Source organism: Lynx rufus, unplaced genomic scaffold, assembly GCF_022079265.1.
Source record: "Lynx rufus isolate CCGP_SWC_20201006 ecotype Redwood Valley unplaced genomic scaffold, mLynRuf1.p SCAF_44, whole genome shotgun sequence".
Lineage (NCBI taxonomy): Eukaryota > Metazoa > Chordata > Mammalia > Carnivora > Felidae > Lynx > Lynx rufus.
This window is the reverse complement of record NW_025814861.1, coordinates 584224-612153: the sequence shown is the minus strand read 5'-3', so window position 1 is coordinate 612153 and position 27930 is coordinate 584224. Positions and strand designations below refer to the sequence as shown.

General features: G+C 55.3%; 1 protein-coding gene across 1 annotated transcript in view; it reads left to right on the top strand.

Annotated features, from left to right (window-relative positions):
* CFAP77 (cilia and flagella associated protein 77) overlaps positions 1-26520 on the top strand; it is a 127595-nt gene extending 101075 nt beyond the window's left edge. The window contains exons 5-6 of the mRNA XM_047098104.1: positions 1363-1464; positions 26398-26520. Coding sequence (XP_046954060.1) covers positions 1363-1464; positions 26398-26520 — 225 coding nt within the window. The remainder of the gene's footprint in view (positions 1-1362; positions 1465-26397) is intronic.
* Positions 26521-27930: the final 1410 nt, after the last annotated feature.

Here is a 27930-nt window from a genome sequence, read left to right as displayed (position 1 = left end):
ACTCAAAGCTGAACTCAGCAGGTTCTACAACTGACCCTGTCTGCCTGGCATCAGTGACCCGTTTCCAGAGGAGACCCTTTTCCATTTAGAAAGGTGCAGCGGGGTGCCTGCGTCCCTCCGATTCTGAAGGCGGGCTCAGTCGCTCCTGGCTGGACAGCCTCTCTGCTGTGGTCTGCAGATACTTTCAGAACCGTTCTAGAAGGCGGAGAAGGCAGCCGATCCAAAGGGCGTCTACGTTATCCACCGACACGTTCGGTAAAATTATTACAAATGGTTGACAAAATACACCGGTAAACGGGGTTCGGTGGGGTGGTGGCATCTCCCGCGACATCTGGCTTGGCTTTTATTGTCTGTCGGCCGCACCTGTCATGCGCCTCACGTCACAGCTGCGGATCGGCTGCGGTAGGAGCGGAAAGTTCATCAGATTCTGCCATCAGAACAGACGGACGCGGCGCTGGTGGCCCCCAGGGCAGATCCGGACTTTGCGGGCCTGGAAATTTCTACACGTTGGAGGTCCTACTCAAGGGGAGTGGGAGATACCAGCTTCCAGTTACGAGACGAGCGAGTCGCGGGCAGAAAAGAGACAGCACCGGGGATACGGTCAGTGCCGCGGTGATAGCGTGTGGTGCCAGACGGAAGCCGCCCTCGTGGCGAGCACTTGTCACATCTCTGTGTTGTACACCCGAAACCAACCTAACATCGTGTGTCACCTGGACTTCAATTAAAAAAAAAAAAAAAAAAAGAGGGGCGCCTGGGTGGCTCAGTCGGTGAAGCGTCCGACTTCCGCTCGGGTCACGATCTCACTGCTCGTGGGTTCGAGCCCCGCATCGGGCTCTGCGCCGACAGCTCGGAGCCCGGAGCCTGCTTCGGAATCTGCGTCTCCCTCTGTCTCTGCCCCTCCCCCACTCATGCTCGCTCGCTCTCTCAAAAATAAATAAAAACAGGTTTTAAAAAATTTTTTGAAAAAGGAAAGGAAAGAAAAAGTGCACAAGACATATTAGTGTAACGAGTCTCAGAGAAACAGAGCCCACGAGTGGGCCCCTCCAGGGCCTTAGTGGGGACCCTGTCCCACGAGGGTCCCCAGAGCTCACGCCGTGGCAGGTCGCGGGAAGTTTACCTCCGCACGAAGCAGCCCCGCCAGTTTTAGGGCCAAAGCGGAAAATCAGAACAACACGCTCGTGGCCCCCAGCGGTCCCACAGTCCACTGAGCAGAGCAGGTGCCGTGAAGTCAGACCGGGAGGACCGTGACCCGGGGGTCTGCAGCACAAGGAATGCCAGCCCTCTGCCCTCGCCCCCCACCCCGTCCTCACAGCCCGCGCTGCTCCAGGTAAGCACCCAGTTCCGCAACTCTCCGGCCTGCAGGTGGTCCTGGGGAAGCTGTATGAGACCCGGAGCAGTCAGGTGCGAAAGTACAAGCCGCCCGTGAAGCTGGACGCCCTCTGGCATATGCCTCAATTCCAGAAGGTCAGTCTCGCCTCCACCTGCCCCTTCCCGCCCCGAGGGCGGATGCCCCTCACTTTGGCGGGTCCTCTCCTGTCTCCTAGGCAGTGAGAGTCTGTGGGCTTCTAACCACCGATTGGCATAATTACAGCAACTATTATATATATATATATATTGTTTTTTATAACTTTTTTTAAGTTTATTTAATTATTTTGAGAGAGAGAGAGTGGGGAGCGGGGAGGGGCAGAGAAAGAGGGAGACAGAGAATCCCAAGCAGGTTCCGCCCTGTCGGCGCAGGGCCTGACGCGGGGCTCGAACCCAAGAACCGTGAGATCCTGACCTGAGCTGAAATCATTCTGCAGACAGGGGGCACGGCCAACGTGGGCTTAAGCGGCAGCCTTGCGCTGGACCCAGGCCGTCTGACCATAGAGCCTGGCTGTCTGCCCACCACAGTGGACACTGTCCGGGCCAAACCCCCCCCCCCCCGCCACCGATGGGTCGTTGACTCACCACATCCTGCACTGGGGACTTGAGGGGGAGGACGGCCCCTCACCACCGGCGCTAAACCCCCCAGCAAGGTGGCGTCCGTCCCTGGGGGGAGGGGAGCAAATGTCCACTAGGGGCTGACATAAGGGGGTGACACACACCCAGAATGATCTAGCACCCGCCGTGCTCCCGCCTCTGAACTGAACTGGGGTTCGCTAGGCCACGTGGCCCTGTCACACCCAGAGGGGGATTCATCTTCCGAGTCTTTTAGCAGGGGAAGAGAACGTGAGGGCCGGGGGCATTGTCCGCAGGAGAGTTGGGGACAGCAGCTTCCGAGTGGCAGGGGAGCTGGCCGTGCCCAACTCGGGCCCCGCGCGAGCCTTTCTGGGGAGCCACGGGGACACGCGCGGCCCCAGGAAGACAGCTGGACAAAGCCACGTTTCTGGCCAGCCCAGGCCACCCGCGGCATTGACTTAAACTGCAATTTAGACAATGAAGGGGCCAGTGGCTTCCTGAGCCTAATGCAATCGAACAGGCTGCTGAGTTCCGCGGAGAAGCCTGCCTGCCCCCCGACGCGGCCTCTTGCGTCCTGCCCAAGTGGCCTCCGTCAGCACATGTCAGTGACCATCCGCCCGCAGCCCGTCAGCCCGCGCCGCCCCGCACTCGAACACGACCGGCCGCCGAGCGGGAGATGCCCTGCCCGCGTCGCTTTGTGTGTAGCTTCCCCGGCCTGGCCTGGCCGCGCGGCTCAGCTCTGGTTCCTCCGTCTCCCCCAACCGCCTGCCTTTCTAGCCACGTTTCGCCCCTACTTCTCTCTCCGCAGCCTCCGCCCCAGCCCCTCCTTCTGTTGTTTGTCCCCCTTTGCTCTTTCTGATCTGATTTTCTCTCTGATTTGCCCTGGGATGCTGCCCCGGGGAGGGACGGGGACCCAGGGCTCCACGGACACGAGACCACCCTCCCCCCGCCCCGGCCCCCCGCAAACGTCACTCAGCATCAACCCCCAGCCCCTCGGCTCCGATTTGGAATCCGCCCGCCGCCTCGAGGCGGTAGACAAAGGAGGGCTCGGGCGGTCTTGGGCCAGCGGAGCAAGGAAGGGGCCTCCCCCCCAGCCCCTCCCCGCGAGGCTCCCGCGTCGGGGGACGGGTGTGGCGCGCCAGTGTCCCCGCGGTGCCCGGCCCGGGGTGGGTGTGCAAGCACAGAAGCGAACGAACAAGTTTCTGGTTTCAAGAGAGGGGACTGGGCTGAGCCGTCCTTCCTTTCTAGACCGTTGTTGTGAAACACGGGCGGAAACCACGGGAGGCATCCTGTGATGGTGCCCTTTTGCTCGGGGCCCCACCTCGTGCCAAGTCACGTTCACGGCTTAGTACGCCTCATCTTCAGAACGAGTGCCCCCCGACTCCTCGGGGGCACAGAGTTTGTGCTGTGCCGGGGGCACAGAGCCCCGGGGTGCACAGCGTGTTTGCCATCTTTTCGGGAACGTTCGCGGGGTTCCGGAAGTTCCTCTGGAGCAGGGCTCGTCCCTGGGCGCCGCCTTGGACAGCCCCGAAGAGTCCCCAGGCACCCCACCCCAGACTGATGCCTCTTATGGATACAGCGCTCAGAACCCCTCCCCCCCCTTGGGGGAAATACCACCAACGAAAAGTATCTCGTAGAAAGGGTGTCCCCGTTCCACTGATGTGGAAACTGAGGCTCAGAGGGGCGAAGGAACAGGCCCTGTTTGAAAGGGTCCCAGGTTCCATCCAGGGCTGCAGAAGCCTTCTGAGAATCCCTCCCTCGCCCTGACCGCACACCCAGGCCATGCGTCTTCAGGACGGCGGGGCCCCTCTCTCCCCTTCACAGTATGTATCCTCACTGCAATTAATTAGTTAATCGGGCAATTAGTCGTCCATCTTCCCCAGCAAAATGTGAGCCCCCGAGGACCATGCCTGTTGTGACCCCCATCGCATCCCCAGGGCCCCGCACCCAGTGAGTGATCAGTAAAGGTGGAAAGAATGAAGGGGCAGATGAATGAATGAATGAATGAATGCCCAGCGCGGCCCTGAATGGCAGAAGAATTAAAAAGCCTTCCAGAGACCTGAGGAAGGCCCCTTCCCAGCCTGAGCCTCCCGGCGTCCCCCCCATCCCTGGCTGCCCCCCGACCGGGTCTGGGCTCAGGAGGGCCAGCGCAGGGGCAGGGGCGGTGGGGGCTACGCGGCGTCCCGCGCGAAGCCCCAGGAGGGTCTTTGTGCCTCGTGTCTGTGCCGAGCCACCGCCCCCCCTCCCCACCCCAGCCCCATTATGAAAGGGAAAAGCGCTTCCAAAAAAGTTGAACCTGTCACAGTGATGGATAACCTAAATGGACTCTCCCCGCTCGCGAACAGATGTCGACGCTGAACCCTGTCAGAAATAATTAAACACCTTTCACACGGAAAAGCAGCAGGCAGGGGCGCCGCGGCCCGCTCCCCGGGCTGGGTCAACGCGGAGCGAGCCGGCTTCCTGCACCGGAGCGGCCGCCCCCGTCCACGGGTCACCCGGGGACCCTCCCCACCCCGGTGCCACACGGGGCCCCGAGCGGCCTTGTGAGCCCCCGAGGGGACCAAGGAAAGCAGAAGGAACTCCCGTCGGTGGACGTCGTTGTCAGCCGCTGGGCTGCCTGGGATCGCAGCGTTCCTCTCTGGTCCGTGCCACCAGCAATTGCCATGGATGGCCAGGGCCCAGAGAGAGGGTCAGCCCACGGCTGGCAGGTGGCCAGGGCGTTTATACGGTGCCACCGGCCGGCTAGAGGCTCTCTAGGCCTCAGTTTCCTCATCTGAAAATGAGGGGTAGCATTGTTCTTTTTTTCTTTTTAATTGTTTTTAATGTTTTTATTTATTTTTGAGACAGAGACAGAGCATGAGCAGGGGAGGGGCAGAGAGAGAGAGAGGGAGACACAGAATGTGAAGCAGGCTCCGGGCTCCGAGCTGTCAGCACAGAGCCCGACGCGGGGCTCGAACCCACGGACCGCGAGATCGTGACCTGAGCCGAAGTCGGACGGAGCCCCCCAGGCGTCCCGAGGGGGTAGCCTATGCTTCTGGGTCTCTTGCAGCCTAAGGCTCACGATCCCAGATTCACTGGTCAGAGAGCGGTGTGGGAGGGAGTTTGGTGGCTCTTGGTGGTGCCAGACCCCTAAACCCAGAGTGAACTGTCAGGGGAAGCAACCCAGACCCTTCGTCAGCTTCCCGTGCTGGGGGACGGGATGTGAGCTCACTCCCCCGAGCGGAGGGATCGCTGGGCTTGGAGCCAGTGCCCTCTGTGCCCCTGGCAAAGGGACTCCTGCCCTTTACCAACGTGCGGGGGACAGCCAGCGGGGAGGGAGGAGGGGGCCGCGTGCTGTGCCTGTGTGTGCACAGGACTCAGGGTCAGACACACCTGGGTCACACGGCGAGCCTGCCGCCCTGTCACCCTGTCCGAGTCCCCATTCCTTCTTCTGAAAAAGGGCCCGGCCCGATTTAGCAGGGCACCTGGACCCTATTAAGGTGCCAATAAATGGCCTGTGGCCTGCGGGATGGTCCTGATATCATTCATTCATTCACTCACTCATTCATTCACAAGTCTCGGCGAGCACCTTTTCGCCAGGCCCCGTTCTCCGTGCCGATGCCATACTGCTGTAACAGCCGCTGGCGCCCGGCAGGGGTGGGGGGGACAAGACGGACAGAGGGGTGGACAGCTAGATGGGGGAGGTCTGGAGCAGCTCCTCGCCGCCAGCGTCCGGGGTTTGCCGCCTGGAAAGGTGGGGCGGGGGACAATCTGAATGACCGTACTCCCATCAACACAATTCTGTTCACCTGCCTCTTGCAGGAACCTGGTCAGGTTTTCCCGGGGAAGGGGCCAGACATCCCGGCCTGCCTGTCGGGAGGTGGGATTCTTCATAATGCCACCTTCTGCTGGCAAAAGTGACCCAGTCTGAACCGCAGATCCTACGGCCACCTGATACTAAGCCAAGAAAAGCAGACGGTTTATCCCTCCTTACAAAGACTGCCAGCGATAACGGCCCAAAGACAAATGTCTGGGGTGAGTGTGCCCAAGTATTTACGGCGGCGCCACTGGTGGAGGTGAAAGCCTGGATGTGCCCGTCGAAGGGCACTGAAAATAACGATTGTAGTCTATTTAATGACCACTTACTAACACCTTACTGGGGGAAGGAACCTGTGCTGTGTGACGTCATTGGGATACAGGCGCCCACACATCTGCGCAGGTGCCTGTGCTCGAGGACAGGCGTCCAGAGGGACGGGTCCCCGGGTGGCAGCGGCGGTGACCTCTGGGGCAGGGTGGGGCTAAGCTCTACTGTCAGTGATGCTCTTTTCCGCATTGGTGGTGTGTTTTGCAGTGAGTACAGGGCTTTTACAAAACCAGGAAGGCCGTTGTCTTTTTTAAATGTGTCTGAAGGATGAGGACGCTACATCTTTCCGCGGGTCCTTGTCCCCAGTGCCCAAGCGCCATTCAGCCCCGTCCTTCCGGGACCCACAGGCGCTCCGTGCTGCTGGCCACGGCGGGTTTTCCGCCGCGGGTTTCCGTCAAGGGCAGAGGTCAGAAGCCAGCGCTCCCCCTCCCCCAGCAGGGAAGGCGGCTGGCTCCCCGAGTCTGCCTCTCTATGGCCAAACCCATGTCACGTAATTGGACATTCCTAAACCCATTTTGGAGGGAGGTTTGCCCAAGCGTCCCGAGGTCGCCCTTCACGGCGAACGCTGCGCCTCTCCCCGGACCCGACCTGTCTTTCTTCCACGGTGCCAATACCCCCTGACATTACATAGCCATTCAGTCACTAAAGTATGAACAAATTGACTATATTTTCATCTGGCTTTTGGTTTCAGCCCCACTGCTTTAGAATAATGGCCCAAGCTATTAAGCTAACAGTTTGATTTACAAGCCCTTGTGCTCTGAATGCTGGGATCAGACTCTTCTCTTTGTGGAAGACTAACCTTGCCTCGGGTCTCCTGGGCCCCTGGCTCCCTAATAGAACCGGAGACGGCGGGGGGAAAAAAATCAGCAGTCAGCCAAGCAGTGACACCCGGAGATGCAGCTGATTAGTGAAAGCTGCTGAATCTAAGAAAAGGATTTTCTTTCCCACCTTTAAGCTCCCTTACAAATCATAGCCGGCTGGAAAGTTAACTCCCTGTTAAACCGCCGGAGCGGGCTCCGAGCCTGTCCACCCGGCTGCCACTTCCTCTCCAGAGGGCTCCACACGGCCAACTAAAGATGAGCCCGTCTCCGGACAGGTGTGTCCAGCCCCGAGGTCCCTCTTTCCAGACCCAGGAAGGGCCGATGCCAGCTCTCCTGCCCCTCCCCGAGGCCCCTGCGCCAGGGACGTATTTTAAGAATCCTGTCGCTCCGTTTCATTGGAAGAAGAATCAACCCCTGTTGTGGTGTAGGGCACCGGGCACAGGGACGGGATGTGTCACGCGCGGAAACAGGGCTATAGGAAGCGTGATTCGGAGGTCCTGGTGCAGCTGACATTTCTCCCCTAAATGCAGATGCCCCCGTTATAAACCAGATCAGTGTGCAGAATAGAGAAGAGAGTAGAGGCTTAATTGGTTTTACATAATCCGGCACCTTGGAGGGACAGAAGTCTTAGGCACCTGCTCATGGGTGACATTGCCGCTCAATGCTGGCAAGTCACAAAGAGCCAGAGCTGAAGGCTCTGGGGATGGGGGACAAGAGGAAAGGGATTGGGGTCCCGGAGCATCAGGACGAGTCTGGGTGCCCTGGTCACAGAGGGAGACGTCAGGCGTCGATGTGGGGGCCCCGAGAAGTGGGAGCTGGCACTTCTAACCGCACTAGCCCTGCAACCTGGGGACCCCCAGCCCGACTGTCCCCTTAACACTTCCGGTGCGGGGGAACCGTGAGTTCACTACAGAAAGCTCCTCTGCCTGGCGGGGGGCGAAAACATTTCCAATTTTGTGTTGAAAGTCAACCGGGGGGCGCCCGGGCGGCTCAGTCGGTGAAGCGTCCGACTTCGACTCAGGCCATGATCTCGCGGTCCGTGAGTTCGAGCCCCACGTCGGGCTCTCTGCTGACGGCTCGGAGCCCGGAGCCTGCTTCCGATTCTGTGTCTCCCTCTCTCTCTGCCTCTCCCCAGCTGGTGCTCTGTCTCTCTCTCTCTCTCAAAAATAAACATTAAAAAAAAAATTTTTTTTTAAAAGGAAGTCAACCAGAAAATCGACCAGTTTGTTTTGACATCATATATATATTCCTAGCCTCTAGAGATAGCTAGAACCTCACCTTGAATTTGGGGAGCCGATGGGACCTTGGGGGTCTCCAATTTCTTCTTCCAGCTCATCCCCAAGAGAACAATCCCTGCTGATCTAAAGAGACTCTCCCGACTTGAGCAGGAGTTGGGGCTCATCTCTGAGTGCCTCATTTCCAAGTGTCCCCACCCATCAGCCTCTGTCACTGGGCCTCCGAACCATCACCATGATGGGATCCAAACCCATCCAGCACTGGCCGGCAGAAGGTGCCAGCAATAAACAGTGTTAGATGATTTGCCTGGGTAAACTCAGGGTTCATCCAAACTGAGCTTTGTCAAAAGTGCGGCCAAGACGAACCAAGAGGCTGGCATCCTTGCATCTAAAAGCCACAGGCAAATAAACACGCCCCCACCCCCCAGCCACCGCCCCGATGTCCTTCAGGGATGCAAAGCCCACTGGCGTCGGAGAGCTCGTGTTGGGGAAAGTTGAGAGGATGGGGTGTTTCCTGGCTTCTTCCCTTCCTCTCCTCAAAGAAGTCCCAGGAAATGACGCATTAGATCACGCAAAAGAAGGTAGGTAGTGTGACCCGGGGCCAGCAGCTGGGCAAGCAGGGGGACGTGCGTCCAAGATGTCCCTCGGAGGCGGCGTTCCCAAAGGCAGTGACAATGACCACACCCACGGCTTGAGGAACAGTCTCATTTCCTGGAGATGCTCCCAATAACTCTCTGTGGCCGAGAAGAGCCGTGCTGTCTCAGAGGTGAGGGGACGGAGGCGTGGGGGCCTAAAGTCATGGGCCCCGGGTCCACCAATAACGAGTGGCGGAGTGGGGGCTTGGCTCTCCGGCCGGCTGCCCCAGGCCGCAGGCCTTGGTAGAGCCAATAAATACTACTGACCTAAAACTGAGGTCGGAGGCCAGTTGGGGGCTAAATGCAGGACCCGGGAAGGAGAGTGAAGAGTGGTCAGGAACTCGGGTTTTATGGGTGTCCAGAGGGTCGTGGCCATAGCCCTGCTCTGGCTGATTTAAGCTCTTGCAATAAACAAAACTTCCCACTGCCCTGAAAGCCTTTAGACCTTGATACAACCCCCGAGCATCTTTTAAATTGCAGTTTGGCCCCAAGGCCAAAAAGGAAAGAGGCCATTGATCGCTGGCTTGCCTTATGAAAAGGCGTGAGGCAGAGAGGGAACCTGGCGGGAGGGCTGAGTCTGTGGGCTCCCCCGCCTCGCGCTGGCCTCCGCTCCTGCACCTGTAAAGTGGGCGTAGTAACGGAGGGCAGGTGCAGGCATGCGTGTAGACCGCTTGGCATGAGCTTGGCCAGGGGATGGGCGGGCTTTGGCGTCCTGTCCCATAGACACGCAGGTCTCAAACTTGGCTGTGTCTGGGGTCCTCTGAGGGGGGCTCTAAAATGCAGATTCCGGGGTTCCACCCAGGAGCCAATCTAGTGGGTTTGGGGTGGCCTCCGAGCCTGCCTTTTCAGCAAGCAGATCCTGAAGTTCCCTGGGTCAATGTCACCTGCTTTGCGCAGGGATGTTTAAAGCCTGTATTTACTAGGGCTGGTGGGCGCACATCCATATGTCTGCTACGAAGCATGCTGGGACCTTCCAAAGGAAACGTGCCTGTGGGAGGCAGGTTCTTGTCTGTTAAACAGCCCTGAGGATTATGAACTTCTGTCTTCATCTGCACAGGCTGCTAGAACAAAATACCATAGCCTGGTTGGCTCAAATAGCAGACATTTATTTCTCTCAGTTCTGACGGCTGCACGTCTGAGATCAGGATGTCAACACGGCCGGGTTCTGGTGGGACCGTCCCTGGCTTGCAGAAGGCACTCCCCCCCCGCCCCCACCCGCCCGTGTCCTCACTTGTGAACTTGAACTGCCTTTCTCCGTATTTGTGAGTGAGGTTGTGGTTACAGACGTCCATCGGTATCACTGGAATCCTTTTTAAAACAAATTTTTTTAATGTTTATTTATTTTTGAGAGAGAGAGAGAGAGAGAGAGAGAGAGTGAGCTGGGAAAGGGGCAGAGAGGGAGACACAGACTCCGAAGCAGGCTCCAGGCTCCGAGCTGACAGCACAGAGCCTGACGCGGGGCTCGAACTCATAAGCTGTGAGATCGTGACCTGAGCCGAAGTCGGACGCTTAACTGACGGAGCCACCCAGGCGCCCCCACTCGAATCCTTTAATGCAAGAATCGATGTGACTGTGCCCTGCGTGGCAGTTTCCGGAAAACACCACAGTCAGCTTTGTAGACTGCTAATGTAATAACAGCAGCAGCCACTGTGTCTCGAGTGCTTACTCTGTGTGCCACGCACTGTGCCAGGGGCTTGGCAATGACCCCATGGGATGGGGGGTAGGACTCTACATCGTCTTCAGAAAGTCTCTGCTTTATGCAACTCTTGAATGCCTTATTTCACATCCTGCACAATTAATTCATTAGGCCCCTGGAAATCACTTGGGAGGAGACAAGGTACAGACATCGAAAAAAATAAGTCACCCTTTCTACTTGGCAAAGCAGATGGAGAGGCATTCTCTAGAATGCCTGAATCTCAGATGCATTTCTAACGGCTCTGTTACCTTATTTAAGGCTCCTAATCCATCCATCCATCCATTTATTCATCTGTCCATCCATCTGTCCATCCATCCATCCGTCCATCCGTCTGTCTGTCCATCCATCCATCCATCTGTTCATCCATCCATCTGTCCATCCATTCATCCATTCGTCCATCCATCCATCCATCCGTCCGTCTGTCTGTCCATCCATCCATCCATCCATCCGTCCATCCGTCTGTCCATCCATCCATCCATCCATCCATCCATCCATCCATCTGTTCATCCATCCATCCGTCCATTCATCCATCCATCCATCCATCCATCCATCTGTCCATCCGTTCATCCATCCACCCGTCCATCCGCCCATCCATCCATCCATCCATCCATCCATCCGTCTGTCCGTCCATTCATCCATCCATCTGTTCATCCATCCATCTGTCCATCCATTCATCCATTCGTCCACCCATCCATCCATCCATCTGTCCATCCGTTCATCCATCCACCCACCCATCCAGCCAGCCAGCCAGCCAGCCAGCCATCTAGCCCAGATTTGTTCAGTGTCTATGGGGTACCCCTAGCAGTTGAGTTACCTCAAGACCTTTGAAGTCTCCTGTTTGTTGCTGTTTCCCCAGAACAGGGTCCAGAATATGGTATAACATCCTCACTGTTTAGCTGGGGACACTTAACCCTAATTCCTATTTGTGAACGGACAGGGTCAGCCTCATCCACCACAGGAAGGTTCTGTTTCTTCTTAGGGGTCACCTCAAAAAATCCTTCCTGCTCATCATGCCAATAAGGGAAGGGGAAAAGACATGAGACCTCACCAGGAGCACCCCAACCCAATGGGCCGTGGACACCAAACATCTGAGTGTGTCCCCAGCTTCCCTGGCAGAAACGCACGAGTCGTTCAACAGCCTATATGAATAAGCGATAAGGCACTCACTGACGGGCACTGTACGGATGGCTCAGCAAAGGACTTAATTTGCAACCAAGTGCAAAATCAAAGACTCTGTCAACCGAGGAACCGCGCGCCCGGATAACCACCTTGCACTACCTGAGAAAGCATCGTCAGGTAAATTTCCAGAGAAAGTAATTAAGGAATCCCCATTGTCTAAAATCAGCCGCAAAATTTGGAGCTCTGGAATTTGACGCTCGCTGGGGATCTGGTGTCTCCTCCCGGCCTGATCCGTCATCAAGACGAACAGGGGAGGCTTAAGGGGGGGGATCGGCTGGTGTGCTCCCCCCTCGCTCTCCCGAAGACGCCCCTCCAGCACCTTGTGTTCCTGCAGGCGTCCTCTTGTCGGAGGAGTGGTAGGCAGCAAATGAGGTCACCGCTTGTGGGACGGGGGTGAGATTAATACACAGATCTGTAGACCTCTCTGAAATCTGCAAGCACCAATTAATATTTATCAAGTACCCATGGCGTCCACGATACCAGGCACCAGCATGCGGAACATACAGTCCCTGGCATCGGGGAGTCTACGCTCCGATTCAAAAGCTACACACAGATGGATGGCCCACGTGCTCGGAGGCCCCCCACCCTGGTGGGACAGCCCATTGTGAGTGTGCGTTAATATTTATAGCGAGTGGCCTCTTCTGACGGAGGTGATGTCGAATTTTCGTCCAGGCACAGCCCGCTGGCCTCCCCGAAGTGGCTGGGTGTGGCGTTGGTGGGGGGGGGGTCCGCTCACAGACTCCCTCCGAGGGTCTCAGCAACACACCTCCTTCTCTAAGTCCCTCCTTGCCTCTTACTTGAGCTTGAAGACGGGTCTGCCATGACTGTCCAGACCGTACCCTTGGAGGTTTCTGAGCTTCTGAGCGCAGAGAGTGGGCTAAGCAGCCACCCGACGGAATACCCCATCTCCCGTTGGCAGCTGGACGCCCCACGGCCGCCTCCCCAGAGAGCGGCACCGGGCAGCGTCCCATCATCCGGGCTCTGGAAGGAAGAGCCCCCCCCCTCCCCCGCCCCCCCCCGCTCCCCGCCAGCTCCACCTGTCACGACGTCTGTTGACAACCCCATTTGAAAACGGCCGGCACCGCGGCCGTGAAGGCTCGTTCTGTCTCCCATTCGCTCCTTCCCCAGCCCGGTTTTGAAAGGCGAAGATTCTGGGAGGCACACGCACCCGCCTCCCCCCTCCGCCCCCCTGCAGGCCCCGTCACGGAGGGAGAGAGGCGGCAGCCTGGGTGAGCGGGGCTGATGGGCCTCCTCACCTGGCCCCACGGTGCACCGCCTCCAATTAAATCAAAATGGCTTGTTTTTAATGGTCTTTTACACTGACAAGTGGGCGATCATTTTGGGCCCACTAGCTGTCAGGGAGCGGAGGCAAATCCTCGGTTGATAATGCCCAATGCTTCCAATTAGGAGCCGGGGCCGCTCCTGGCGTGCTAACGATTCCCCAGCCGCCCCCCAGGCCCCTTTGGCGCTGGTGTTTCTTCCTGCCTGTTCCGCCGCAAATTACTGACACAAAACGGAAGGCCCCGCGTCTCCTCTGCCACGCCAGGCCGGGCCCTGTTGGGCTTAATGAGCCGATGGAAGTTTCGTGGCTCCGGCGCTAAATTCTTTTCTTGTTTGACAGCTGCTCGGCTAAGGCGAGTGTTGACCTTATAAAAGATTTAGTGTTTCTCATTATTTTCTGTCAAGCTTCACAAGTGATGGCTCTGCGGTTATCATTTGCATCCTGGGTGTGTGTGTGTGTGTGTGTGTGTGTGCGTGTGTGTGTGCGTACGTGTGCTGGATGGGGGCTCCGGGGTGCAGACGGGGAACGGGAAGGGGTCCTTGTCTCCCTGCCTCGCATCTGGGTCCCACACGACAGCTTCCAGGGCGACACTTCTGGGGCTGAGCCGTTTCAAAGAGAAGCCGAGATGACGGGTGGCTCGAACCAAGGCCCCAGGGCCTCCCCGGGTGGGACCTCCGTGGGGACCGGCCGGCTCCCACGGCCCGGACGTGCCGGGCAAAAGGAGGATGTGAGCCGGACTCACTGCTGGGGACAGTGTTCGGGCCACACCTGAGGGTTCATCGAGAGGAACTCACTCCTCCCTTAGCGGCCCGTGTAAGGCCATCGCCCGCAAGCTTCCTCCCCTGGCTTTGCATCCTACACAAGGATTTGATGGTTTTTAAAAGCAGAACCGCTAAGAAAAAGGGGCACGTATCACTGCCCCGATGTGACAACGGTGGCATTGGTCAGTCCTTACTGTGATTCTGTGCCCGTGCTGCGCTGGGGCCGCCCCAAACTAACAAGACTCAGGGGGGTCCGTGCCGTCTCCTTTGCCAGGCTCCTGCTGGCCTCCCCACCCGTCCCTGTCAGTCTCCGTGCTCTCCCCTCGCTCACGGACCCCCTGGCCAACCCAGGTGAGGGTGACCCGCGGGGACCTGGAAAGGGAGACAGAGTTAAGGGCAGGCGAGCGCCTGGCTGGCTTCTCCTGTGGATTCTGAGTCTTTATTTGTCTCCAGTAGAGGCGACCCTCTTGTCATCTCTTAGAACAAAAACGTGGCGCCCTCTCCCTCTTGTGACCATGGCAGACCTTGCCAACTGGTCCCTGCACACTTTTACACGAGCCGCGGTTCGGCCCGAGAAGATTTTATAGCAGAACAGCCACCATCGGTCTGAGCTGATACGATATGTGAAGTGAAACCTCCTCACCATCCCTGCCTCAGCGTGGCCGTGCAAACAAACTGCTGAGTATTCAGAAAGTCCTCCTCTTCTCGTGCTAGGCTGCTACGGTATGTATACAAGAGGAAATAAACGATAACCCACCAAAGGAGAACAGATAAATTGGGCATCATCAGGACATCGCCACAACTTTGTTGGTCCAGACGATACTCGGTGCAAAGACAACCCACAGGGTAGGAGCAAATATTTGCAAATCCCATCTCTGATACAGGACTTGTACCTATGAATATAAATATGACCCTTACAACTCAGTAATGAAAAGATAAATAATCTAGTCAAAAAATTTTTTTAATTTTTTTAGTGTTTTTTTATTTATTTTTGAGAGAGACAGAGACAGAACTTAACCGATTGAGACACCCAGGCGCCCCCCCCATTTTTTTTAAATGTCTACTTATTTTTGAGAGAGAGACAGAGTGTGAGCAGGGGAGGGGGCAGAGAGAGAGGGAGACACAGAATCCGAAGCAGGCTCCGGGCTCCGAGCTGTCAGCACAGAGCTCAACGCGGGGCTCAAACTCACGAACTGTGAAATCATGACGTTGGACGTTCAACCGACTAAGCCACCCAGATGCCCCTATATTAAATAAAATGTTAAAAAAAATTTTTTAACGTTTATTTATTATGGAGAGACAGACAGAGACAGAGTGTGAGCAGGGGAGGGGCAGAGAGAGAGGGAGACACAGAATCCCAAGCAGGCTCCAGGCTCCGAGCTGTCGGCACAGAGCCCGACGCGGGGCTCGAACCCACAAACGGTGAGACCGTGACCTGAGCTGAAGTCGGACGCTCAACTGACGGAGCCCCCCAGACGCCCCATTATAATCGAATTTTAAATGGCCGAAGGACTGTATAGACATTCCTCCAAAGAAGATACGCAGATGGCCAATAAGCACATGAGGGATGTCAACATCAAGAGGCATCAGGGAAACGCAGATCAAACCTCAGTGGGACACTGCTTGGGTCCCAGCAGCTAGGACGGCTGCGATAAAAACAAAACAAACACAGACAGTAACAAGTGTTGGCGAAGATGCGAAGAAATCGGAACCCTCCTGTGTCGCTGGTGAGAATAAAATGGTACAGCCACTTCGGAAAGCCCAGTGGGAAGTTCCTCCAAAGGCTAGAGTTCCCACATGTCCCCCCCCCCCCCACCGCCTCCCCACCCAGCGATTCCACTGCCAATTATCTCGCCAAGAGACAGGAAAACGTGTCCACGTAACAACTCGTACGTGCATGTTCACAGCGTGGTATTATTCATATGAGCTGTATGATACGTGAATTATATCTCAGTAAAGCTCTTTCAAAAAAAAAAAAAAAAGGCCAGGCCACTTGAAAGACAGGAGTAGCACACGAGTCAGATGAGTGTCCATTGTCCAGATGCCATCTTTGGAGGCCAGAGCAGGATGCTAATTGGCTGCCATGAAAGGGCCTCAGAGAGGGAAGGAGGTCTGTTCTCAGTTCCCCCGATGGTCCAATATGACTCCCACTTCCCTGAAGCCCATGAAACTTAGAAGCTGAAGAAGCAGACGTGGGAGCTGACCTGGAGGTTTTCGGGGAGTTCAGCCCAACACCCCACCGTGGTGTTACCTTGTCCCTTAGCCACCAGCGTCCGGCAAAAAGATTCATCGGCCAACTTTGGTCGCAGCCGTTGACTGGTTGACTTGCCTCAGCAAATCCTCGTAAGTGCTCTAGAAATACGGGTATGACTTCTGGAAAAAGCAGGTCGATTCTCCTTCTCAAAGGCAGGCATGCTGGTCTTTCCTTCGGCGCCAGGAAGTCCCAAAGCGCCCCAGAGTCAGTGGAGGAAGCCCGGGATTCCCCCCCCCACCCCCACCCCGCCCAGTCCCTCCCTCACCTGGCGTGGTGATTCCTCGAGGTGCCACGCTAGACCTTGCGGGGAGGCAGGAAGTTTGTTTCCTAAGCCTGAGCTTGGATGTTCTTTGAAAACAGCATGTGTCAGCAGGGAGGGTCAGGCCCTGTGTCCTTGCTCCGTCTATTTTTGGACCACGGAGAAATTAGAGCCGGTAGCAGAATAACAACTTAGGGGACCAGATGTCTCAGGAGAGACTGTCACCCTCGTTAATTACTTAAGCTACGAACCGTCTACATCAGAGTTTGGGGCTCAGCCTGCTGGCCAATGATGTCCTGCACGGATCTGTGTTCAACGGGGGCCTCTGACCTCCAGCTGCCCTGAACTTGACAGAAATTACTGACCTGGGACTGATCCATAATTTTCAAGGGCCCCTCATTAGAGGAGACAGCCCCTCAATCTTTTAAAGCCAAACCTCTCTCCCAGTCTCCTGAGTGGTTGCCACTTAAAAAAATAACAAGGGGCGCCTGGGTGGCGCAGTCGGTTAAGCGTCCGACTTCAGCTCAGGTCACGATCTCGCGGTCTGTGAGTTCGAGCCCCGCGTCGGGCTCTGGGCTGATGGCTCAGAGCCTGGAGCCTGTTTCCGATTCTGTGTCTCCCTCTCTCTCTGCCCCTCCCCCATTCATGCTCTGTCTCTCTCTGTCCCAAAAATAAATAAACGTTGAAAAAAAAAACAAAAAACAAAAAGCAAACAACAACAACAAAAAACCAATCCCCCACCAAAACTAAACTAAGATTTCTATAGCTGCTTTTTTTTTCTCTTAGCTCTTTGGCAGATTTTATTATTATTATTATTATTATTATTATTATTATTATATATTTTTTAATCTGGCTATTTTTTTCTCAGATCCTGGCTTTTGCCTTCTCAGCCCCCAGACTTGGCCCCCAGACTTGGCCTTGGCAGGCTTGGTGTCCAGTTGGGGGACTATCGTGTGGCTAATGAGAGGGGACTGGAAGGTCAGGTGGCCCAGCTGCCCCTTTCAGTAGGACCGTGTCCATGGCCTGGGCTGAGCCAGGGCACCTGCCCAGCGGCAGGTTAGTCCCTCCCGGCCGCCCGGTGCGCATGCACACACCCTCCACACACCACTGGTGTGGTGTCACAAAGGACAGCAGGGTCCATCCGTCTCTCTGCCATAAAGAGTCCCATGTCGCGGCTGCCCCCATGCCCTCCTACAGCAGAGGCCTGACGCGGAGGGAGAAGACAGAAAGGAGACCGGGAAAGACAGAAGGCAAAATGCTTCTCGCTCTTTTTAGCGTGTGGGTTAAAGCTGGTCCACCCGCCGAAGGCTGGTGTCACCAGGCAAAACGATCACGTCTTTCCTCCTTGGGTCCTGGAGGTCTTGTAGGCACTGAGATGACTGTGCCCAGTGAGCGGGATAAGTCAAACGCGGGGAGAGTCCGCACAAGCCAAAGTCACAAACCACTGGCTGGGAAACTTCATTTGGCCACAAAACTCAGATGGAATCGTGCAAATCCCCCGCAAATAAATCTCGTAAAACAGAGTAACTCTTTCCGAGCTGTGCGTCGAGGGGGGAGCCCCCGCTCGCCTGCCTCCCTCGCCCCCGGGTCCCCTCTGCAAAAGGCAGTTTCAAAAGCCCGCCTTGTGTCTTCACATTAAAAGGAGGAAAAGGCAATAATTCCTTTCAGGTGAAACTGACGCCCTCTCAGCTTCCTTCCCTGATCCCAGGCCCGACCCTCCCGAAGGCCGTGCTGGGCATGACTTCCAGGCACTTCTGTCTTCCAGCTCTGCTTCACACACGTGCTTGCACCACATGGGGGTCTCTTGTAGGTTTTAAGTCTTTCAAAAAGGGCGTCTGGGTGGCTCAGTTGGTTGAGCATCCGACTTGATTTCTGCTCAGGTCATGATCTCTCGGTTCACGGGTTCCAGTCCCACATCGGACTCTGTGCTGACAGCACTGAGCCTGCTTGGGATTCTCTCTCTCTCTCTCTCTCTGCCCCTCCCCGACTCTCTCTCTCTCTTTTTCTCTCTCTCTCTCAAAAATAAACATTAAGTTTTTTTAAAATCATTCATAGAAACGGCATCACATGTATGTTCTATTCTGTAAATGAAACTTTCTTTCCCCTGCAACATTGTTTTTGAGATTTATACCTGTTGACTCAGACAGACCTCGAGCGGCGTTGTCCCCTGGAACTTTCTGTGATGATGGCCATGTGATCCATCAGTAGCCACTGGCCACGTGGGGTTATTGAGCGCTCGGAATGTGCTTTAGTACGACAAAGGGGCTGAATTTTTCATTTCATTCCATTTTAGCCACTTCAGATTTACATAGCCGCATGTGGCTCGTGGCCACCATGTTGGACGCGGCCACTCTGGGGTGGTCAGGTTAACTGATGCAGAGCGTTCGACTGTGTGAACTGACCGGCTTTGGTTCATCCAGTCCCCACGGATGCACATGCAGTTGTTTCTAATACTTTTTATCCTGAATCCTACGATGAGGATTCTTGTATACTCGTCTCTCAGTGGGCATTTTTGAAAGTTTCTAAACACGGACTCTGGTTCATAGAGGACGCGCAAGCCCAGCCTTTCCAGGTAACGCCAAACCCTCTCGAGCGATTGTGCCGCTTAACGCCCTTGCTAGTGGTCTAAGAAAGTTCCCACTTCTAACGTCAGGCTTATTACCATTATCACCAGTGGGATGGGCAGGAAATGGCATTTTCCTTACTTCCTGATCACAAACATTAGTTTGAGCTGGTTTCCTGTGTTTGCTGGCCTTCACATCTCCCCTCCGCGAACAGCCCGTTCATTTCTTCTTCCTGATTTTTGATCGCCGTGGGAGGGCAACACACTTTCACCTGCCTTATTCTTCGAGTCTCTGCCTGTATGTTATCCCCTCAGGAAGCCTTCTGTGGCCCCAAAGTGCGAGTTTGATTGCCTGTATTATGAGCTCTTACAAATCTGGTACTTCCGGGGCACCTGGCTGGCTCGGTTAGTGGAGCGTGAAACTCTTGACCTCAGGGTTGTGGGTTCGAGCCCCATGTCGGGTTTGAGATTACTTTTAAAAAAATCTGTAAAAAAAAAAAGAAAAAAGAAAGAAAGAAAAGAAAAACAAATCTGGTACTTATTTTAGTACTCAACACAACCCTAATTGAGTAATTAGTTGTGTGATTATATTTTTATTACTGTTTCCTGGGTCCACCGTAGCAGAGGCTTTCTGAATTCTTCCAGTCTCCTGGTGCCTAGCACAGAGTCTGGTACATAGTGGATACTCAAATGACAAGTAGATAAACAAAAGGACAATGGCCACGTCTTGTCCCCCAACCCAGATCACGTGGGCACCTGCTCCATAATGGCGACGCATCATTCTGCCAAGGGATTTTCTGTTGAAAATAGATCACGCTTTTCAGGGAAGCACGAAAAGTAAAAACTAAACACATACAAAGGGTCTGATTCATGCAAATTACCTTAGCACCAAAGAAAATGAAGTTAGAAATCAGTCACAAACGGAACTAATACAATTGCCTGGCAATTTAAAAAGCACACTTATAAATAACTAAAAGACCAAAGAAGAAACCCAAACGGAAATTTGATAGAAATTAGATGAAAAGAGAGCCGAACAAAAATAAATACACTCAAAACTCGAAAGCGAGACGAGATCAAAGTCAATTTAGAGGGCAAAGGCATTGCTCATGCTAGTTATATAAACGGTAAAGAGTGAAAGGTAATTAGCTAGCAGATGATTCTAGATGCTAAGAAGAGAAGAACGGAGGGACCGGCCTCAAAGAAGGAATCGTGAAGTCTTGTGCAAAATTCACAAAGTGGTGACGGTACAATTAAGGGTATGAATCAAAAGAAAAGCTGCTTCGAAGAAAGTGGGCGGGAGGAGCACAGATGCTTTCTCCTGCAGTGGGAGACGGAACCCGGGGATCCGGATTCCCCCGGGGCCAAGTAGGGCCGCAGGCGGCAGGGGGTGGGCTCACGAAAGGGTGACGGGCTGGCTGCCGGGCTCGAGCTGGGCCGAGAACCGGAGAATCTCTTGCCCACCTTGGGGCCTGGATTTTTCATCTGTGCGGTTGGAGTCCGTGAGGTCCAAGGCCTCTTCCAGCTCTGAGTTTCTGGGAATCTTTTGTTCCAGTTTGGTTGCAGAGAGTCAAAAAATATCAGCCGGGGAGGGGATTGGGATTCTTAGGACCAGCGGCGAACGCTAATCTCTTTTGAGATCTGATGGCTGTTCAGCTCCCCTGCCTCTTGTCTCCCAGCCGGGTTGATTTGCTTTCATTTCCTGCGATTTGCCCAAACTCTCCCCATCGCAGGGCTCTGGCAGCCTCCCACCTTTGCGGACTTTCTCCCTTCCTCGTCCCCTGCCCAGCCCCCTCATCTTCTCTAGAAAGGCCTTCCTGCCCCCCAGCTGGAGTTAAGTCCCCATCCACAGTCCTGTTAAATTGCCATAAAGCACGCGTCGTGTTTTTAGCGGCTGCCTCGCACGCCGTCTTGCGAGGTCCACGGGGGCAAGTGCCGTGGCCTGTGTCACTCACCGGCATATCCCCAGGAGTACTGCACGGTGGAGGTGTCCAGTCCCAACGCTATCTAGATGCTGCCCGTTCAAACAGGACCAGAGCCCTGGCCAGCCAGGGTAGAGCTGCCCCCGCCCGCCCTGCTCCTGGGGCCGCCCGCAGGCTGTGGCGCTCACCTCTTATTTACCTGCATGGACCCCAGAGTGACTCAGCCCCATTCAGCAAAGCTGTCTCCTGCCAAAGCCGCTACAATTTCTTACCTCCGGGCGGAGGCAGACCGCAGATGGCTTAATTTAGAAGCATCTCCGAAGGAATTCCTTGCTCTCTACTCTTCATCCTGCGACTCCAGGGGTCTGTGGGGTCGTGACCACACACGGCTTGAGGCCTGACTTGTAATTAGGCTCCTCGTCTCTGGCTGAGCTGCTATTTTAGGAGAGGAGAGTGTGTGTGCCTGTGGGAGAGGAGCCACAACGTTCCCAGCAGTGACTCACTTGACTCGTTTCTTGAGCGTTTGTTAAAGAGGGAGTGGAGTCTGTCCAGGAAGACCGGGGCCAGAGTCCCACAGCTCTGGTTTCATTCTGTGCGACCGGGAGCAAGCGACTTAACCTTTCGGGGCCTCCATTTTCCCATCTGTAAGATGGAGACAGGGTCCGGATGTTCTGGGGCTCATGTGAAATCCAAGCGCTGTGCCTGGCAAAGAGCAAGTCTGTTAGGGCACTGCTGAAGGGTCCATTCGTGGGGAACAGGACGGAGTCCGCAGAGGGACACCCGCTTCCTGGCATTCTGAGAGCTGGACCTCTCCTCTCCGTGGACTCCTGGGTTCTGCGGGGGGATTGGGGATTTCAAGGGATCCGGTTTCCCCTCTCCTTCTAAGGACCCATCCCACGTTGGGGGCAAGCTTTTGCTTGAGTTAGCCTTTGAGAGAGCCCATCAGACCCAACCACCACGAATCTCCTTTGGTTTTCACCTTGGAGACCAAGGCCAGGATGCATACCTGCCCTTCTACCCCTGCTCACACCATTTCCCCTACACCTCCTTTCCCATCATCCCAACCCCTTGGGCCACATTCAAGGCCCACCTGGCCCGAGGAGGCTTCTCTGACCACCTGAGGCCAGGTGAACCCGGCCCACTGCTTTCATTCGCTCACTCGTTCATTTGCGCACACTTCCAGCTTTGTTTCAACATGGCCCCATGCTAGGCATTGGGGGTCTTGAACAGGATAGATGCAGAGCCCGCCTCAGGGCTCCAGGGCTGGGCACTAGCTTGAGCTCCCCTATCTTGGACAACTTAACTCCACAAGGTTCCAGCTGGAATGGGAATTCACGGATATCAGAGACTTCATGCGGCACACAGTGTGGCCGAAAACATAACGGGTGCCAGAATGCGCACGATCGGTCACTGGGCTGAGGCTCCCACGCCCAAAATACCCCTTTAGAAAACCAAAGGGAATGCCAAAGTACAAAATGGGTGCATCTTCCCTGGCACCTAGTAGGTACTTAATCCATAGTTTTGAGATGAATGGATGAATGATCGTTTCTTTCTCACCAAAGTTTCTAAGTAAGAGGAGACTGGCAAAAAGGAAATTTCTTCCACGGGTCTCTTTTGTCTCTGTGCTGGTTTTAACCTGATTGTCTCTAAGCTGAGCAGCTCCGTGGGGCTGGATCCTTCTGCCATCTCCTCAGAAGATGAGAGTGAGTGCTGAGCCTGCTGCCACCAACACCAAATCAACACCACCCACCATCAACACCACCCATCATCAGCACCACTCACCATCAACATCACCCACCATCAACACCAAATCAACACCACCCACCATCAACACCACCCATCATCAGCACCACCATCAACACCACCCACCATCAGCACCACTCACCATCAACATCACCCACCATCAACACCAAATCAACACCACCCACCATCAACACCACCCATCATCAGCACCACCATCAACACCACCCACCATCAGCACCACTCACCATCAACATCACCCACCATCAACACCAAATCAACACCACCTACCATTAATACCATCCACCATCAATACTATGCACCATCAACACTACCCACATCAGCACGACCTGTCGTCAACACTACCCACTGTCAACACCACCCACCATCAACACCAAATCAACACCACCTATCATCAACACCACCCACCCCCAACACTACCCGCCATCAACACCAAATTCACTACCACTCATCAAATGCCATCAGCACCGTCTACCATTCCCGCCTACTGAGCTGCCCAGAGAACTGGCTTGGAGGTGGTATTCATTTCCCGAGGCTGCCATAACAGACTACCACAAACGTGGCGATTTAAACAATAGAAATTTATTCTCTGGCAGTTCTGGTAGGCCAGAAATCCAAAATCAAGATTAAGCACGGCTGCATTCCCACCAGTCGTGGGAGAAGAAGAAGGCTTCCTTGCCTCTTGCAGCTCTAGGTGGCTCCTGTCACCCCTGAGCTGTGGCGATAACTTCAGAGGGTTTCACACGGCCCTCTACTCTGTATCTGTGTCTCCTGTCTCAAGCATCCTTGTCGTTGGAATCAGAACCTTCTTGAGTAATTCAGGATGTTCTCATCTTGAGATCCTTAAACTGATTACATCTGCAAAGACCTTTTTTTCTTTTCTTTTTTTTTTTTTTAACAAATAAGATCACATCCACAGATTCCAGTGGTGGACATATCTTTTTTGGGGGGCTGTGGGGGGATGCACGGAAATAGCAGAGATGTGGGCTATGGAGTTACACTTCCCTGTCAAGAGCCATTGGTGGCTGGCCACCAAGGAGGACACTGTTGCCACTCTGAATGCTACAGGAGACCGCGGACACCTAAGAGTCCCAGCCGGCTGGGCCTCTGAATCAGCCAAGGTGCCCATGACGCCTCTGGAGACCCAGAGTGCCAGCCTTCCTGAGCATTCCTGGCTGCCTTCTTGCAAAGCACGGGTGTCAGGAAAATCGTGTCACCGTGTAAAAATCAAGCCATCCCTTGCCCAGAAGGGGCACAAAGGCGCACCTCGGAAGCCTTTTGTTTGTTGGCTATGTTCCTCCTCCATAAAGTGCGGGGTCTTCTCTCTTCCCGATAACGTTTGTGTGGCCACTTGGTGGCTTTTCTGAACCTGGAGATGGAGCTGAGAACGAGATCCTGGTTTGATCGAAACGAGTTGAGCACAGGTATTGAGCCCCGGGGCCGGGCATGCATCAGGTGCCTGCTGGGTCCCAAGAGTCCCGGATGATCTTGATGCACGTCCAAGAAACTCGCAACCTGAGGCTGGGGCTGCCCTGGCTCCCAGAAGCGCTGCCCCAGACGGTCCACGGGGTCCGCAAATCTTGAAGTGACGACCCACACCGTCGTGTGTGTTAGGACTTGGGGCATTTTCCTCCCCAGGGAGAGGGCCCATGGCTTCCTGCAGAGTCTCCAAAGGGGTCTACCTGCCCGAGAATGAAGAACATGGTTTCTGTCTTGCACTAACAACTAAATCAACCCGCCACCAGCTGACTTTTGTGAGCTCCTAACGAGCGTCTGTAACCCCCTACTCCCTTTCAACCTCATGAGCGAGTTGTGGGGGGAGGGGACGCCCAGACACAGCGCGAGCTGTGGCTGCTGCAGAATTTTCTAGAAAGAATCCACAACTTAGTGCCCCGGGCGGTGGGGGTGGGGTGGAGACTAGAACAGTGTCTCCGACACCCATTCCCTGTGCACCCAACCCTGGACAAACTGCTCTGGGCCTCAGTCCCCTCGTCTGTAAAATGATGGACACAGTCCGCTTGGATCCCATTGGGCCCTCAGGTACCCTGATGGCGGGCACACAGCCCCTGGACCTGAGGCCAGACAGCCCACAGTAAGGGTCTGGCTGACCCTGAGGGTCACATCAGCCCTGCACCTGGGCTCAGTAGAGGCATCACCCGGCTCTCTGCCATCAGGCAACCAGTTGGGCCACAAGCTCTGGTTAAGGGTCATGACTTTTCCCGGGGGTGGGGAGGTCCCAGGCCTCTGTGTTCCCAGACGGGCATCACCATACGGGTCCCCAAGCCCAGAGACTCCTTCCAAGCTCCTCCTTGTTATCTACTGCCTTTTACTATCTTATCCTTTCCCCGTCTTTCCTTTCGCTCACCTTTCCACCCTGAAAGGCTGCCCGCGGCACTGGGGCTTAGCTACCCACCCCAGAGGGTGGCCCCGGGCCTGGATCCTTGACAAGAATGGGTCCCGCTTCGTCATCCTGAAGAGCCTTCAGCTGCTCCTACAAGCCCAAAGGGAACTCTTGCCATCCTCGTCCCCTTGTGAGCTGGGGCTCCCGTGGGCCTGGGTGCCAGTGCGCATGCTGTCCCCTTAGCCTGGGAAACCCTTGCTCGCCCTTCCAGCCTCCCCTTCACGTCTCTTCCCGGGGCGGGGTGGGGGGGGGGAGTCCTGACTCCCGTTGAGGGCTGAGCTCATGCTGTCTGTCCTCACTGCACACCCCTGCCTGCCTGTCTCAGTTCTAATGAAACAGTTGCATAATTATTGCCTCTGTCTGCTCCTCCCTGAGTGGACAGAAAATCCCTCTTGTTTCCTGCTGTATCCCCAGTGCCTGGCACAGAGCACATATTTATTTACTCAATAAATATGTGTTGCATGAATGCGTGAGAGGAGGAAAGAAGGAAGGAAGGGAGGGAGGGAGGGAGGAAGAAAGGAAGGAGAGGAAGGAAGGAAAGGGAAGGAAGGGAGGAAGGGAGGAGGGAGGAAGAAGGAAGGGGCACAAAACCTTCCTACCCTGGGCCTCCTATAGGTTATCCTAAAGGGGAAATGCCATTTTAGGGGGGGTTTCTTGCTATTGGAGGTGACATAACAGACCCAGGAGACAGGAGGGGTTTTTGCCCACCACCATTTCTTGAGAAGGAAGGGCAGACTGGAATACTGATTGCATAACATTGTAGCCGAAGAGACACTGGTTGGATCCGTGTCTCAAGTTTCCTCCGGAAGGGTGGCATTCTTGAACTCTGGTTCTCGTACTATTATCTCCTTGGGCGGCTGCCCCCTGGCAGGCCGTGCTTGGAGTGGACCCCCAGGAAGGAGCACTGACTGGGCCAGGAGGTACCCCCTGGAGAGGGCGGGTTGTTTGGGGGTTTTCATGGTGGAAAATCAGCAGACGAAGGGCGGTGCAGGCTGTTGGGTCCCACTGCACGGGGACTCCAGTCGTCAGGTGATATTTATCACACACACACACACACACACACACACATCTGCCCCGGCAACGAGTTGGACAGAAGGAAACATGCTGGGGGGCGCCTGGGGGGCTCAGTCAGTTAAGCGTCTGACTCTTGATTTCAGCTCAGTGCATGATCTCATAGTTCGTGAGTTCGAGCCCTGCATCGGGCTCTGCGCTGACAGCGTGGAAACTGCTTGGGATTCTCTCTCCCCACCCTCTTGTCTGCCCCTCCCCTGCTTGCACTCTCTCTCAAAATAAATAAGTAAACTTAAAATTTCAAAAAGAAAGAAAGAAAGAAAGAAAGAAAGAAAGAAGAAAGAAAGAAGAAAGAAAGACAGACTGCCTTCTGTCCGTGGCCCATCACCCCCTCAGTGCCACGATGCTCACAGCCCAGCACTTCCTCCTTACATCTTCCCCTCACAGATGACTTGTGTTCTGGGGCTAAGACAGAAGCAGGGGGCGGGCAAGGAGAGGACGGGAGCCCCTGGGAGGAGCCTCATGCCCGCTGACCCGCTCTCCCTTCTAACCACAGGTGCCCCCCCATCTTGATACTTTCTTCACCGAGGCGGACCGCCAGAGAGCAGTCAAAGCCCACCAGGAAGAGCACGCGGTGCGCCAGGGGACCCTGCGGATGGGCAACTACACCCACCCCTAAAGCCTTCTTGACACGGTAGAAAACTCCCGAAGGACTCACCTTCCTCGCCCCAGCTCGCGCTAGACTCCCCCCACCCCACCCCCCATTTTTACGTGGCTTCTGCTTTGGCAAGGACCTCAGACTCAGGTCGTAGGTGGCCAATCCTTCTCAGGTCAGCCAATACTTACTCACCACCCCCCCCCAACCCTCAACCTAGGGATTCCCCCTCCTCCAGGAACCCACCCACCCTCGGTTCTCGAGCCCTCACCTGATAAGCCCGAATGACAAGGCAGATGTTAGACCCCGAGCTAAGGGTCGGTTCGTACGCTCTGCCCATTGAGCGATAAGAACAACCTGTGTATTTCCTGCAGAAAGTGTGACAGTAACGTGCTCGAAAAGCCCTCATTTTATATTCTGAACACGAGTGTAACTGTTCTTTGGGGGATGCCTGATGTCTCACCATGCCGGTATTCTCTCTCTGGGGCCCCTGGCAGTGAATGGGAAGAGCCCGTGCTCCTGACTCAGGGCCTCCCCCCGACGCCCTCCACGCCGGGGACCTGTCAATCACACACACAGGCCAACACAGGCTTCTCCAGCCAGGCCGACCTTGGAAGGGCAACCCCGGCCCAAAGGAGACAGTCTTCCGGGCCAGTAGGTGGGCTGATGATGCACGGGCTGAGGACTCCTGAGTTCGGCCAAACTCCCGCGTGCTTCTGACCCCAATCTCTCCGCGTGTTCTTGCTTTCTCCCCACAAATCATATATCGGTCTATTTTAAATGAAAAGTGCTATTTGTCCCCCTCCCGCTGTATCTTTATTTGAAAATCAGCAAGCCAGTAGCAAGGACCAGCGTCACCCTCTTCCGACGGCGTTCTGACCCGGACGCTCTTCGAGGCACATTACCTTCTCTGACACGTCCCCGCCGTGTCTGTATGAAGCCGGGCACATCCTCGAGGTTTTAAATCCCTTTTCTCGTCTGAAAATTCCAACGACTCCTCTTCAGCCCAGAGCTCTCCCCGGGATTTCAGACTCACTTACCCAACTGCCCGCTTGACGTCTCCACTCAAGCGTCTGCTGTTCGGCGCAAACCAACACAGCCGAGACAGAGCACTTGACTTCCCTTTCTCCCCACCAAATTTGTTTCTCCCTCCGTTTTTCCCTTCTCCTGGGTGACACCACCGTCGACCTGCTGGAGCATCCTCTCCCACCTCGAGTCTAGCAAGCAGCCTGTCAACGCCTCGTCCCAAACATCCCAACCCTTCCCCTCCCAACCATATTCTCCACAGAGTAGCCCCTTAGCATTCCAGCAGCTTCCGTCGCTCTCGAAGGAACCTCCACACCCCTCACCCGGCCCACGGCCCTTGCTCCTGCCTTATGCTTTCTGTCTGCTTCCACTTCTCCCTGGAACACCCGGGCCCCCGACTGTCACCTG